Here is a 16,392-nt window from a genome sequence, read left to right as displayed (position 1 = left end):
ATTTCCCTGAACGATCAAGCCCCGTAAAATGTCTTTGAACTTGGCTGATGCGCAGACCAATGGGGAGATGAATTAAATCATACTCCACACAGAAATCATTTTAATTCATGGGGCAAACTTCCCTATTCAGAAAGCAAAGCATACAGCATTTAACAAACAACTTTTGACTGCTACTTTATTCACTGATCCAACTATTACTGACTTGACCAAACATCAACTGTTTAAATTTGACATTCCTAAAAACATTTCAAGTACAAGTCTCATTTATTCTCAACCCATCTGTTCTTGAAATGTCAGCCTTGCTCTTTAAAAAAAGACACAACATTGAAACAGGCAGTTTGGCCCGCCATGTCCAGGCTGACCCATCAATCACCCATTCACACAAGTCCTATGTTATCCCACTTTCTCACCACTCAGTATGCGATGTAGAACACAGTAGAAGCAATTTAAAGAGGCCAGTTAACCTGCAAACCCACATGTTTTGGGGATGAAACCTGAACATTAAAAAAAAAAAGATTTCTAGTACATAACTATCTGTATGGGATAAATTAGTGCTCAACTCAATATAGATGCAATGTCATGTCCAAATTATTTCCCAAACATTTAACAACTTTTCTTTAAACTAAAATAAAATACAACTTTTCACCCAATGGGTGATGGTACCAAAATGCTCCTTTAAAAAGGGCTTGCTTTCCACATCCAAAGCTATTCTCCAGTAAAAACATTAAGATAAATGCATACCTTATTTTGTGATATAATACTTATATGAAAACATCCTCAGAAGGGACAGTTAGTGAGAGTTGGTGCTTGAAAATAAGCAAATGTGAATTTTTTTTTTTAATGCATCAATAGAAAGCTTCTAGCTTCTCCATGTGGATGGGTAAAAATATTTGAATGATTGGTTGATGTGGTAGACCATACATTCATATTGAACCTTGTGAAAAATAGTAAATTTTGCAGAAGCATTCATTTTTGTTGGAAAAAAAGGTACCATTAAAAACTACAAAGTCCTTTTCATTGGAGAGTAAAGGGCCTGACCCACTTAGGCGATTTTTTCGGTGACTGTCACAGTCGTAGCAAGTCACCGAAAAAGCAGCGACTGGACCCCCCCCCCCCCCCAGGACCATGTCTACGACAACCTACCACCTAGTCGACGTCAAGCTACGGCAGGCTACCGACAACCGGCGATCCCAATCGTTGCGACTTAGGACAGCCACCTACGACAACCTACCGCCACAAAGGCGACAACCTACGACAACCGAAGTCAACCTACGACCACCTGCGACAAGCTACGATAAGCAACAACCCTGTCGGTGACAACTGAAGCCAACTGAAGACAATTCAGTCGCCGGTACCTGTCGCCGGTTGACGTAGGTAGTCGCCAATGGAATTCACTGGAGTCAGCACCCGGCGACAACCAACGTCACCTGGTGTCATCCTGGCGACAACCTACGACAGCACCTACGACAGGAGAAGACAGGCAACATCAAGCCCACTGTCACCGAAAGGTTTTGAACATTTCAAAATCCAGCGGCGACAAGAAAAAAGTTACGACACTTGAGGAGACAACTCATGACAATACAGGCATCACCCCGCGACCATGTGGCGACAGCTTATTTCCCGCCGAAAAAAAATTACCTAAAGGGCCTGTCCCATTTTCCCGAATTACTCCCGAGTTTTCCCCTTGATTCAAACTCGGAGAATGTCCGTAGCGAGTCCGTAGGAGACCTTAGGAGTCCATAGATATATCATAGCCGCTCGTTATGTCAGCCATAGGTACTCGGGGTATCAGGTAAGTCAGGACGTTTTTTCCAGCATGACATAAAAGTCCACGAGTAAAAAGATAGTCGGGAGGAGGAGTTCGTAGATCACAAAAATCTTGATTTAAAAAATAAAAAAAAATGTTAAGGTCCTTTCAACTCGGCAGAGGACTCAGGAAAGTGGGACAGGCCCTTAAGTGGGACAGGCCCTTTATTAAGTCATGTGAAGGAGTAACAAACCAATATTTAACACAAATGTACACAAAATGCTGGAGAAACTCAGCGGCTGCAGCAGCATCTATGGAGCGAAGGAAATAGGCAACATTTCGGGCCGAAACCCTTCTTCAGACTGATAGGGGGTGACGGGGAGAAGGAAGGAAAAAATTACATAAAAAATAAAATAAAATAAAAAAAAGGTTTAGGTTTTTTTTTCCTTCGTTCTCCCTGCCACCCCCTATCATTCTGAAGAAGGGTTTCGCCCCAAAACGTTGCCTATTTCCTTCGCTCCATAGATGCTGCTGCACCCGCTGAGTTTCTCCAGCATTTTGTGTACCTTCGATTTTCCAGCATCTGTAGTTCCTTCTTGAAATATTTAACACAACATATTTTGGTGTGAACCTACAATTCCAAGATACTTCCTGATCACAAGGCCTTACCTGACAGTGGAAGATATATTCTGGAGTGTTTTTCTTAAATTTCATATTCCAAACCAAAGCTACCCCATCCGGCTCATGTGGGGCATCTTCATTGTTACAATAAGAAGCAACCATCAGTTCAGGATACTGAAATAGATAAAAGTTTTTGATTCATTATCGCACCGTTGGGTTCACCTGCACTGAAGGATTACTACTCGACTCTCAAGAACAAAATGGTTGGTAATGGATCGAATTTGAATGTGAAAATTAATAAAACTCTGGTAAAGTCCTTCTCTCAAAGGCTCTGAATAATTAATTAGCAGCAATGGCAAGTGGTTTAGAAATGAATGCAAATCAATACTTCCAATCACAAAGCACTTATTGTGTGTTTGCACACAGATCTTATAATACAACTTACCCAAATATATATTAATTAATAACAAAAGATCACTCAAATTCAATTGCATTATCCTAGATCAAAGAATTATTTCGGAAGGGTCGAGAGGAGAATGGATGCGCTTGGTTACTGTGGGGCTTCCTCCCCTCTCACCAGTTGCCGCTTCTTCCTGTGTGCAGTCACTTTATCCGCTCCCCACTCTACTGCCAGCTTCAGCTCCTCCTCCACCCGTCACTGTCCACTCGGCCTCATCCCACACCCCCCTCCACCTCCACCTCCACCTCCCCTGGAGTCGCCGACATAATCGACCTTGGAAGAAGGACCTAGGGAGCCCCAAGGTGACCGAGTGCACCTTGTCGTTGGCAGCAGCCTGAAGAAAGCTGACAGCCAGAGGCTACAATGTGAGCCACAACAACATCTGTGTCAACTCAACGATGGGGTTGAAGAAGGGCTCACTGGTGCAGAACAGCAGCGTTGACACCTAGTTTTAAGGTGAAACAACACAAAGTGAAGAAAGGTCCCAACATCACCTATCCGTGTTCTCCATAGATGCTGTTTGACGTGTTGAGATACTCCTATTGTGTCCTATTGTATATTAACCACCATCTGCAGTTCTTTGTTTCAACTAAATACAATGAAATCTTGCTCGGTTATAACAGACCATCGGCAATAACGGAAACCAAAAGTGTATATTTGTGTTTCAGATTTGAAGCAACAGCATGTTTAATTAAAATAAATCACCAATGTTACATGCTGAATTCTTGCCAGGCCTCCCAATGAAGAAATTACTTCAGTGTCTGTTCTCTTGTCGCATCTGAATTTGATAGCGCATTCTCCTCTAGAAACTTCTAAAGATTGTTTGCTTGGCTTGGGTATTAAAGAATGGGATCAAAGTAGGGTAAATGGAGATTAGCAACAATTCAATTGAATGACAGAAAAGGCTTGAATAACCTAATATATCCATGTCCTTCCTGAAAAAGGTTCTCTTGGCCTACTACTCCAAATCACAGAATCATTACTTGTAAAATTCATCTGAGTTTTCAAAATAGTTCATGCAGGAAAAAGGCCCAGTATCTTTAAGCTCATTATAGTATACCCACAACAAGCAGACTTAATTACCAGTACTTGCACAAATTACTACTTTTAAAAACTCTTACCTGAAGTGACCAATCTAAACAGGTCACGACACGATGTTTTGACCAATGTTCGTCATAAAATTGCCGATTAAATGAAAGGTTTAGACCAGATTGAAAATCTCTGCAACAAAAACAAGTTGTAATAAAACACCCTTGCCCTTGTGATTATCGTTCATTCTTTGCTACTTTACGAGACTATACAAATGATAAGTATAATTATTGAGGATAATTTGGTGATTGTAGTTTGCCTTTAACTTGGTGATTATATGTCGCTTTCAGAAACTGATGCTTCAGCTAATATTTCCCTCCCTACAAGAGGCAAATGGTTAATCTAATGCTCTACAGATTAATACTTAGAACAGTCTGAATGTTGCACCAGACAATGGGTTTAGTTTCATGTCCATTAAAAGGAAACATCTTCCTATGTATCTTCATATTATTTTTACAGTATTTTTTCTTAGACAGTGGACAGTTTTAATTAATGCATGAGGAATGAGATTTTAACAGCTAAATATTTAAACAAAATGCAGGGCTTTCCATTTGTTATAAATATAATTACAGGAAAAATACTATGTGAATGAAATGTTTTATTGACATGACAAATAATCTAAGTAGTCACAGTTTTAATTAGGGCAGATCCATTTATTTGAGCCACAGGTACTAATTCAGTCACTAATTTGCACTAGAGACACCATACTTTATACACGGACATGGCCCTTACAATACTGCTATCAACCTCATGGCTTTTATTTTAATCATCTGCGGAACTGAAATAACTTAATAAAACATACCCTTCTTTTTCATCCAATTCTTTGCCACCATAGTCAAAGAAGAGGCTGGAATCTTCAGCAAGAGCACGTTCTATGATGCGTATGTTATGGTCGAAGAAAATCAAAAATTCCTCTGAATGAAGAATTTGTTGCTTCTCCTCTTCGGTAAGTTCTCTTGGAGAAGCTTTTAAAAGCAGGAGCAAAAATTACAACATTGAAAAATTACACAAGCAACTGACATCTTGATTACAATGTGGTAGACATTAAAACAACATCATATAAATAGTAATTCTAATCCTAACGTGCCGTTTCCAAAGTGGACTAACATTAATAATTCCTAATCTTTGTGATCAGCAAATGATTAGTTAAAATGCACAAGACCTGTAAAAATTGATCAGAGATTTATTAATTTTGTTAGTACAAGAATTAATTGTACTACAAAAATAAAATGTTGAACATATTTATTTCTGCTTAAAATATGTATTGCATAATATCAGCATTTTTTGATCACTGGAAAATTGCAGCTACAGTTCAAAAATGCAGGTTTTCATCTGGATTTCTTCATAAGGTTTTAGAACAATAACTTAAGACAGACCATAATGCAGAAACAGCTGGTGTTGTCTAACAATCATCTTAAGTGCTTGTACTTACATGGATTACAGGACTAGCAAATGCAAAAAGAAATTATTTTTTAAAAGTAAAACTTTTAATTTAAACTCTTAACATTTTATTAATATTCAGACAAGTCTGCATAGAGCCAGAATAATCAATTTGGATGGAAGTCAACAACATGTAATGAAAACTTTCAATCAGCACAACATTTTTAGATAATCAAGAAATTGGATTTAACACTTTTCTTCAGGGAAAATGTATTTTAAAAACAGAGATCCAGCTCATTTGTAGAAAGCACCCAGAATATCAGAGTTATGCTCAGAAGAACCACTCACTCCATTATATAAACCACTCACAACCAGCATCTGCAATTCCTTGCAACATAACCATGATATTTTTTAATATGAAATTGGATTGATTGAGAAAGCTTAGTGCAGGGATAGAAACACTTAACATCTTCTAAAGTTGGCATAGAAGTACCAGAGACTATGCCAATTATGTTAAGTGGATGAATACCATTGGGTGACATTTAAGAACCTAATTGTTTATTTACATTTTCAAAATGCTCCTTGATATATTTAAGAATGGTGACGGAGCACATTTTTATTTAAACATGGATTTTTGAGGGAAAAAAATGAAAAAGTCCACGACAACTGCATGTGTCAAAAGGTATTCCCACGAACGACTTTAGTGTCATTGGCTCTTTGGTATTGTGGCTTACTTGGGCATAAAAATCCTTGAAAGAAGTCAGAACTCAAGAGAAAGCAATCTCTGGTACAACTATGTATGAAAAGTGATTGTGTTTGGTACAGAGTTTTAAAAAAGGTACATCTACACTCACACAGCTTTTTGGATTCCTTTTCACCTATGTTGCCAGTCTTTCTTACGCTCCTTTTGCCTCTCTTATTTCCACTTTTACTTCCCCTGAAAACTTTCAGTAATTATCCTTGTTCCCACTTGCATAGATCCTGCCCAGGTTACGACAGAGTTCTGTTCTTCGGAACTGTTCATAATCTGAACAGGTCGCAAATTGGAAATGCAGCAGACCGGCAATGTATTGCATAAAATACAAAGACTACCAACATGGTTAAACCTGGGTGTTTTCTACAGTCATTCACATATTGCCACAAACCAAGCTACCACAGCACAGAGGATGCCTGGAACTCTGCAGAAGCCGACAAATCAATGGCACTGGTTTCCTAATCGCTTGTTCATATGTACAGGCAGCAAACATGCAGGGTGTTCGTAACCTGGAGACTACCAATATTCTCCACCTTGCTCCCTGCTTTTACACATATGCCTGCACTATATATGCATCTCCCAATCCTGTTTGCACCTTTTTAATGCTAATGTCATGTCTGCATGTCATGGTAAAAATTGTTTAAACATCTCTAAACACCGGTGCAACTCCTGAGAGGAGATTGGTCCTAGCTCCGTTATGTTGTAATCCATCTGGCCGCTATAAGTTTTCCTCCTCCACAATTTCTGGAGCACTGCATTTATCTGTATTATTTTATTTCTATAATCACTGGTGCATGGCCAGCTTAGATTACCTTCCAGCCTAGAATTGACATCCCTCTTTAGATATGCTATTAATACTTACAATCATGCCAGTTCAGTGCTACCTGTACTTGATTCATCACATCTGCCCTCCCTTCTGAAGAGCTGCCTATCTGCGCCTTTGGTCTAGATAATTCCCAGGTATACTATTTAGATGGGGGCCAGTGTGTAATTCCCAGGTAGACTATTTAGATGGGACCCAAAGCACAAGTGGCCCCTGAATTTCAAGAATCCAATGTCACAATCTCTTAAAAACAGCGCCTCAATCAGAGTGGCTCTATCCAATCTATGAAAATGCTCGATGGTACACACTCCTGGAAAGCAACCATAAAAGGTGATTGCACTCAAGTTTCCATGAACAACCCAGAAGTTTATTTTTCTCACAACTTGGTAATTCCTCCTTAATAGGTGCCCACATAGGTTTGCAAAGGTAGGTTGGATCAGAAAGCCATGGAGTGATACAAGCCTAATGCAGACAAATAGGATTAGTATTGATGAGCATGGACAAATTGGGCATGTGATCCAGATCGCTCGATAGCCTGCCATTAAGCTGGAAAATGTGCAGAAAAGATTCACAAGAATCTTACCAGGAGGAGTGCTTGAATTACAAGGAAAGACCGGATAAGCTGGGATGTAATTTCCCCTGGAACATGAGAGGCTGAGGGATGAGGTATATAAAATCATGACGATAAAGTAGTCACAGTTTTTAATCTCAGGAAGATGGAATGTAATTTTTTTAAAAATATATATTTATATTACCGGGTCGGGGAAAGATATAATGGGGAAACGGAGGTGCAACTTTTCACCCCTGCATACAGAGGATGGTAGATGTGTAGAATGAGCTGCCAGAGGAAGTGATAGAGGTGGGTACTAATTACAATGTTTAAAAGACATTTGGGCATGTACAGTGCCCTCCATAATGTTTGGGACAAAGACCCATCATTTATTTATTTGCCTCTATACTCCACAATTTGAGAATTGTAATAGAAAAATCACATGTAGTTAAGGTGCACATTGTCAGATTTTAAGAAAGGGTATTTTTTATATATTTTGGTATCACCATGTAGAAATTACAGCAGTGTTTATACATAGTCCCCCCATTTCAGGGCACCATAATGTTTGGGACACAGCAATGTCATGTAAATGAAAGTAGTCATGTTTAGTATTTTGTTGCATATCTTTTGCTTGAGGTTTGTGATTCATGGACATCACCAGTTGCTGGGTGTCTTCTCTGGTGATGCTCTGCCAGGCCTGTATTGCAGCCATCTTTAGCTTATGCTTGTTTTGAGGGCGAGTCCCCTTCATTTTTCTCTTCAGCATATAAAAGGCATGCTCAATTGGGTTCAGATCGGGTGATTGACTTGACCATTCAAGAATTGACAATTTTTTTAGCTTTGAAAAAGTCCTTTATTGCTTTAGCTGTATATTTGGGATAATTGTCTTGCTGTAGAATGAACTTCCGGCAAATGTGTTTTGAGGCATTTGTTTGAACTTGAGCACATAGGATGTGTCTATACACTTCAGAATTCATTATGCTACTACCATCAGCAGTTGTCTCATCAATGATGATACGTGAGCCAGTACCTTCAGCTACCATACATGCCAGGCCTGTGTTATAGCCATCTTTAGCTTATGCTTGTTTTGGGGACTAGTACCTTTCAGTTTTCTCTTCAGCATATAAAAGGCATGCTCAATTGGGTTATGCTACTACCATCAGCAGCTGTATCATCAATGAAGATAAGTGAGCTAGTACCTTCAGCAGCCCAGGCCATAACACCCCCACCACCATGTTTCACAGATGAGGTAGTATGCTTTGGATCTTGGGCAGTTCCTTCTCTCCACTATACTTTACTCTTGCCATCACTCTGATATATGTTAATCTTCGTCTCATCTGTCTACGACCTTTTTCCAGAACTGTGGTTGCTCTTTTAAGTACTTCTTGGCAAACTCTAACCTGGCCATCCTATTTTTGCAGCTAACCAGTGGTTTGCATCTTGCACTGTAGCTTCTGCATTTCTGTTTATGAAGTCTTCTGCAGACAGTGGTCATTGACAAATCCACACCTGAAGAGTGATTCTGATCTGTCAGACAGGTGTTGGGGATTTTTCTTTATTATAGAGCAAATTCTTCTGTCATCAGCTGTGGAGGTCTTCCTTGGCCTGCCAGTCCCTTTTCGATTAGTAAGCACACTAGTGCTCTCTTTCTTCTTAATGACGTCTCAAACAGTTGCTTTTGGTAAGCCTAATGCTTGGCTGTTTTATTCTTGTTTCTCAGTATCATAATGGCTTCTTTGACTTTCATTGGCACAACTTTGGTCCTCATGTTGATAAACAGCAATAAAAGTTTCCAAAAGTGATGGAAAGACTGGAGGAAAGACTATGTGCTGAGAGCTCTCTTATACCTGCATTAAGGAGGCAATTAAACACACCTGAGCAATTACAAACATCTATCAAGCCATGTGTCCCAAACATTATGGTGCCCTGAAATGGGGGGAACGATGTATAAAAACAGCTGTAATTTCTACATGGTGAAACCAAATTGAATAAAAATACCGTTTAATAAAATCTGACAATATGCACTTTAACCACATGTGATTTTTTTTCTATTATAAATCTCAAATTGTGGAGTACAGAGGCAAATAAATAAATGCTGGGTCTTTGTCCCAAACATTACGGAGGACACCATACATGGGTAGGAATGGTTTAGAAGCATAAGGGAAAAATAGGACCAGCTTAGATATGCAAAGTCTGCACGATTGGGTTGGGCCAAAAGCCCGTTTCCATGGTGCATAACTCTGACTCTACAGCACTTACAATTTTGAATACATAGCTTTGGTTATAAAATGCAATTTAATTCGCTGACCAACTGGAATGACGAGATAAAAAGTTCCTACTTTTTATTGGAAAAGAACACGAGAAGGAATTGCTTTTTTTCCCTCTGGAACAAAATTAAATATTAACCTGCAGTATTGTGTTGTACATATTTAAGTACCAAAATATATATATTTAACTGTTCATTATCATCCAATAACTTCGCAGAAATTCTGCACAAGGTTTTCAAATTTGTTATTGTTGCTTATTGTACAAAATTATTAAATATTTAGAACATTTAAAATAAAATACTTGGGTTATTTGGCTTTTGGTTACTAACAACTAATAATGGCAGTAAAGATAGTTTTAAAATATCTAATAACAATTTTATTATTGTATATCTTTCTATAAAATGAACAGGAATGAATTTTCCAAGAGCTTTCAACCTAATGTTTATTATAGCTGGAAATATCATCTAAATAAATCCCATTACCTTCAGATATCTTAATATAAATGTTATAAATTAAGAGCATTGGAACTATTTTGCAGCGACCTACATTGCATAATTATATAACTACGTTTTTTATTTGTGGCTTCAAGCTCAAAAATACTCCACAATATTATTTCCAAAATGCCATGGAATCTTTCACATTTGACAAGTTAAAAGAAAATAAATCTTTTGCAAACATGCAGCAGGGAGAGGCAACGCTTGCTAAAATACTTCAACGTAACCACAAACTCCAACCTCTATGCTGTCTGTATAATCATCTATAATTTTTCTCTCTTTAGTAACCGGTACTCGAAAATGTACTTTGATCTCAGTTTCATGATTATCCCTTTTTTCTTCTAGAGAAGCCAGCAGATGCACAAATGGTTGATCAAAGCATGATGCTAAGGAACACTGCAGATTAAGACAGGCCACCATGTCGTAACCAGACCACTATTTGGCAAAGCTGTATTTTCGTAGGAACAGTCAGTTGTTCCTCTTCGGAACACAATGATTATCCCTTTCCTCTGATGTTTAATGGAGCTCTAGTGATGTGCTGAAACCAGCACAAGCATTTGGCATGTCCAGATGACACAATTTATTACAAGTCAATAATTTAAAAAATTAAAACAGAAATAACCATTTTAATTTCAAGGAAAAAAAAAATATATCCACAAGCTCTGGCAACCCTGATGCTTCTGTTAGGGAATTGAAAGGGAATTGTAATACAGTGAATTAATACATCCCAGTTTCCCCATCATTGGACCAATATACAACTACATCTTTACTGTACATAAACATACTGCAGGAATATCTCTCATGATATTGATCAGTTTTATAAGTAGTTGCACAATCTTTTAAAAACTCATAAAACCATTGAAGGTCTTCATGGGCTTGGTGCAAGGGATAAGGTTACTCTTGACAGAAGTGTTGGACTGGGGGTACAGATTGAGAGCAAGGAGCAGTCATTTAGTACTCATTTATTACCGACATGAGGATAACGTCTTCACTTAAAGGGTGGTGAACCTTTGGAATGATCTACCCCCGAAGGCAATGGAGGTTCAGTGGCTCAATCAAAACATAGATTGATAGATTTATGGATATTAGGTGAATAAAGGAATATGGGGAAAGTGCTGAAAATATAGCTGATAAAGTACATCGCCCATGATCTGGATGGATGGCGGGACATGCTCAAAGAGCTAGTTAGCCAACAGCTAATTGTTTTACCAATGCTGGAGTACGAAATGCCATGTGCAATTCTTTGAGCATGAAGCCAATGGGAGTACACTTGCCCTCGTGTCAAAAGATGAAAGGTTCAGATCCTACTGTTGTCTTCCCTTGATTTAACCATCTTGCACACACTGTCAATGCCACATATTGCTGCAACCCAACCAAGGGTGATTCCTGATCCCATCACATCAAATAGTTTATCTTATTTTCATCCAATCTTTGGCTTATTTTTTTTTTAAATAGAATGCGAAACATCGTTAAATCTTCCTTTCAATCTAATAATGAACAGCTAAATGTCTTGTTTTACATTTTTAACTCGTGTTTTTTTCCTTGTAGCTTAAACATCAACACTTTCTGAACATCTACAATCAGCATTCATAATACATACACAAAAGGGTAATGCTGTAAAGAATTATTGGCAGCAGCCAATATTATTGGAATGTATGATTCCTTGACTCCCTCAGTTATCGCCTCTTCTGTGCTCTTCAATGCCATCATCCACCTCACTATATTCCTTACCATTATACAATATTTTAAAACCTGTACCACAAATCTGTAATCACCATTTTTTTCCACCTCCTCTAACCACTGCAAGAACTGCACTGTGGTTGCAACTCAACAAGGGGAATACACACCTTGTTAAAAATGCCCGCATCAAATGATAATTTTGTTTTTATTTCCCAAGAAGATAATATTAATCTACGTAACCAACATTGGAGACAGTATTTTATTCAAGTTTTGAGTTGGCAAAAAGTCGGGATAGCTAACCTAGCCATACATGCATATATTTCAACTCTTCTGGAAAATGGTATATGAGAAATTGTTGATAAAGTGATCAATGGTGATATTAAGGCTACTTATTTTATTTTTTGCTTCTGCTTCCATAACATGATCTGACTCCTTCCTCAGATTCTAAGGCTCTTTCATAACAAAAATGTTTCAACAGGAACAAAAGTAGTACAAACCACTGGTGGATTCGATTTTTTCTTTAAATCATATATTGTACTAGACTAAGTGGGACCCGTTGGGTCCCATGTTCACACGGGAGGGCTGGTCCCCCAACAAAATATTCCACCTCTCCACCAATTCCAATATTGGTGGCCAGTGGGGGGGCTTTTTGGAGGGCTGGTATGGGTTCTTGGGGTGGCAGCTCAGTCCCTCAAGCCTGATCTTCTGGCAGCTCACTCACGACTGGTGGGCTAGCAGTTGACTCATGAATATTCCTTGAAATTGCATTTCAAGCAGGGTGCAAGGCCACCAAATTCAAATCCATGTTCCTACCATTTCAAGCAGGGTGCAAGGCCACCAAATTCAGTGCAGTTTCATACCACTTCAAGCAGGATGCAAGGCCGCCAAATTCAAGTGCAGTTTCATTCCACTTCAAGCAGGGTGCAAGGCCACCAAATTCAAATGCAGCTTCATACCATTTCATGCAGGGTGAAACCACCTTAAAACCACACAAAACGCCAAACTAACAGTTCAGAAGACATTTAGTGTGTTCAGTTGATTCACAGCTCAGACAGAGTCATGAACTCTCCCTCCCCCATCATGCAGAGACTGAGCCACACCCACACTTCCAGGTTTTATTACCCCCTCCCCCTCCCATCGGAAAAGGTGTGGCTTTCATGGCATGATTGACAGGATAGAGATTCTCAACATTTTTTAAACATTAATAATACTTTTATTTTTCATTGATGGGAAGAATTATCTGCTCCTGCTCAGTGGAGGGGGGACTGAGTAAGATGGCCAAAAATCACAGCCGTAAGTGGTAGCGTTTTATCTAAAATCGATATACAGTGCAAACAGGAAGTAAGTGCATTTGCAGTCGTACCTTTTAACTTCAAGCCAAATCACCCAAGCCACCATTTGCAGTAAGTAGTGCCTTTCAACTTCCAGCCAAAGCACCTAAGCCACCATTTGCAGTAAGTAGTGCCTTTCAACTTCAAGCCAAAGCACCCAAGCCACCATTTGCAGTAAGAAGTGCCTTTCAACTTCAAGCCAAAGCACCCAAGCTACCATTTGCAGTAAGTAGTGCCTTTCAACTTCCAAGCCAAAGCACCCAAGCCACCATTTGCAGTAAGTAGTGCCTTTCAACTTCAAGCCAAATCACCCAAGCCACCATTTTCAGTAAGTAGTGCCTTTCAACTTCATGCCACCATTTGCAGTAAGTAGTGCCTTTCAACTTCCAAGCCAAAGCACCCAAGCCACCATTTGCAGTAAGAAGTGCCTTTCAACTTCAAGCCAAATGACCCAATCCACCATTTGCAGTTAGTGCCTTTCAACTTCAAGCCAAAGCACCCAAGCCACCATTTGCAGTAAGTAGTGCCTTTCAACTTCAAGCAAAACACCCAAGCCACCATTTGCAGTAAGTAGTGCCTTTCACCTTCAAGCCAAAGCACCCAAACCACCATACACTTCAAACTCTCCCAGTTGACTGTGCCTGAACCCCTGTCAGGGATCGCCAACTTCCTGACAAACAGGAAGCAGCATGTGAGGCTGGGAAAGCACAAAATCCTGCAAATATCAGGATTATGGAGAAATTATTCAAACATTAGTGAAATCCTCAAAGAAAATCTGGCAATCTTCGCTTGGTTGACATAGATATGATATTCATTCTGCACTGACATACTTAATTTTTAACTACCCTCTGAAGAGGTACAGTTGCTTTGAAGTTTAAAATAAAGGAACACCACACAAAGCTAATAGCTAAGGGCAGCATTTATTACCAGTACAAATTACTCCCTCATTCCCAGTGATTTTTTTAAATTTACCTAAAACTTAAGATTCTAACCAAATTCAATAATTTGTGAAAATTGTGACATCTGCTGGGAGAGAAATATATTGCCAGTTTCGATCACAAACATAGAAGTATGGCAAATTAAAAAAAAATCCAAACTGGAAACTATCACCGCACCATGGCCTGAAACAATCTTAAAAGGCAACCGGCTTACTTTATGCTTCTAGTTTATGCTGTGCATATCCTAAGCCTAAGCAATAATATTGCTAATATTTTTAGCAATTGTAGCTTTGGTAACAGTGATATTTAAATATTAATTGACAGTTTCAGCAAGCTATTTAAATTCATTGATAGCCGCCCAGCAAAGAGCAAATATCGAAAATCACCAACCACCACTTAGGAAAATTATGGAATTAAGCAAAAAACGCAGGAAATACTTTGCCATTCAGACAGCACCTGTGGAAAGACAGTTAACATTTCTGATTGCAGTATGTTAGACCCTTTTCAGCCATCTAACCCCAATCAATTATGCAACCTTTGACAGAAATCGTCATAAAATAAATTCAGCATTAAACATGGCTTGGAAAAAATAACTTTTCAACCCACACATGCTCCAAAGGATTTTGCAAATATTAAAAATAGGGCAGTGATTTACCTTCTTTACTTTCAGCTTTCGCCTCTTGGTTCTCCAACTCCGATTCAGTTCCGAGATTCAGTTCGGGCATCTCACCATCCTCATCTTCTGGAAACAAAATTGGGTAGAGGGGTAAATTATCACTTGGGCTTATTAATTCCTTACGTTACAGCCATTAACTTTCCTGCAGGGAGAACAGAATATGCACGTGACAGCAAGTTACAAGATATGAAGTTTTAACCAAAACTGCAGAAACAAAAAGTTAATAACAAGTAAAAATTTCAGAACAAACTCAAGGAGAATCCGATCCTTACACACATTAAAGCAGGAGGGTCAGGGTGAGAGGCCAGCTGTTTGGTGGGTAAAAGGCAGCAGGCAAAAGCAAAGGCCTGCAATAATGTGAAGGAAAGGAAAGTTTACGGGATATAAAAATAAGAAAGGAATAATGATGAGGTAAAATAATAAATGAGACAAGATAAAGGAACAAAAACAGATACAAAATATCTGGAAGAGCAATAAAATAATTATTACCAGTACCTGCTCTCTATGTAGGTCTAGCGTGGGGAGAGGGGGAAGACTCAAAGGGTAAAAAACAATGCTGTGATGACAATCTAAAGTTGGTAAACTAATAAGAAATTGTTTACATGAAAGGAAGCAGTTTCTTGAGATTCTTCCAGCACAATAAGAACATCAAAAATAGTGAAAGGGCAACAGAGATTTGAAATAAACAACCAGATGCTTATGGGGTAACGTCTGCTCATTAAATGGATGTGGTTACAAAACGGCCATCAATTTATGTTTGTTCTCTCCAGCCTACCACTAGCTCCATCATATCATGAACAAAAAATGTAACATTAAATATTTAGGTTGTGCAGGTAAACCTATCTAAAAGGAATGTATGGACACTATATGGTGGGAACAGAGGATTTGAAGAGATCTGCATCCTCTGACCCTATATGGAAATGGTATGGAATGGGAATTGGGTAGTGAGCGTTGTCTGAGCTACAGGGGGAGATACAAGAGACTGCAGAGGTTTAACTTGTAGAGATGTATAAAATCATGAGGGGAATATAGGGTGAATGCTCAATGTATTTTATCTAGGATAAGGAAATCAAGAACCAGATGACATAGGTTTAAGGTGAGGGAGAAAAGATTTAATAGGAACCCAAGGGGCAACTTGTTTTACTGAGAGAGTATGGCTATAAGGAACGAGCTGCCAGAGGAGGTGGTTGAGGCAGGTACTAAACATTTTTTTAAAGGTACTTAGACAGGTACATGGATCAAAGGTATCAAAGATATTTTATTGGTCACATTCACATACACCTAGGTGTAGTGAAGTGAATTACTTCTTGCCATTTTGCAGCACATAAAGAAGGAATACAGACATAACATTAATAAGAGTTTTAAACATAAAGAACATCCCCCCACAATGGTTCCCATTATGAGGGAAGGCACAAAGTCCAGTCCCCAACCCCAGTTCACCCATAGTCGGGCCTATTGAGGCCTCTACGGAAGCCCGATGTTCCAGGCCGTTCTCGCCGGGTGATGATGCTCCGGCGTCAGGAGAGTCCTCTCAGCAGCTTGGGAACCCTGGAACGGCCGCTTCCGTACTGGAGGCTGCGGC

At 39.1% G+C, this 16,392-nt stretch overlaps 1 protein-coding gene across 6 annotated transcripts in view; it reads right to left on the bottom strand.

Annotated features, from left to right (window-relative positions):
• Positions 1-16,392, bottom strand: part of LOC129713338 (cytoplasmic dynein 1 intermediate chain 1) — a 150,631-nt gene that overhangs the window by 56,253 nt on the left and 77,986 nt on the right. For 5 of the 6 annotated variants that reach the window (XM_055662341.1, XM_055662367.1, XM_055662325.1 and 2 more), the window contains exons 7-10: positions 14,790-14,876; positions 4,720-4,882; positions 3,950-4,049; positions 2,417-2,542 (exon numbers count right to left, since the gene is read on the bottom strand). In XM_055662341.1, coding sequence (XP_055518316.1) covers positions 2,417-2,542; positions 3,950-4,049; positions 4,720-4,882; positions 14,790-14,876 — 476 coding nt within the window. The remainder of the gene's footprint in view (positions 1-2,416; positions 2,543-3,949; positions 4,050-4,719; positions 4,883-14,789; positions 14,877-16,392) is intronic. The other variant, XM_055662332.1, reaches the window with a different exon arrangement.

Source organism: Leucoraja erinacea, chromosome 2, assembly GCF_028641065.1.
Source record: "Leucoraja erinacea ecotype New England chromosome 2, Leri_hhj_1, whole genome shotgun sequence".
In the NCBI taxonomy this organism is placed as follows: domain Eukaryota; kingdom Metazoa; phylum Chordata; class Chondrichthyes; order Rajiformes; family Rajidae; genus Leucoraja; species Leucoraja erinaceus.
The sequence above is the reverse complement of the archived record's forward strand: the minus strand, read 5'-3'. Positions and strand labels throughout refer to the sequence as shown.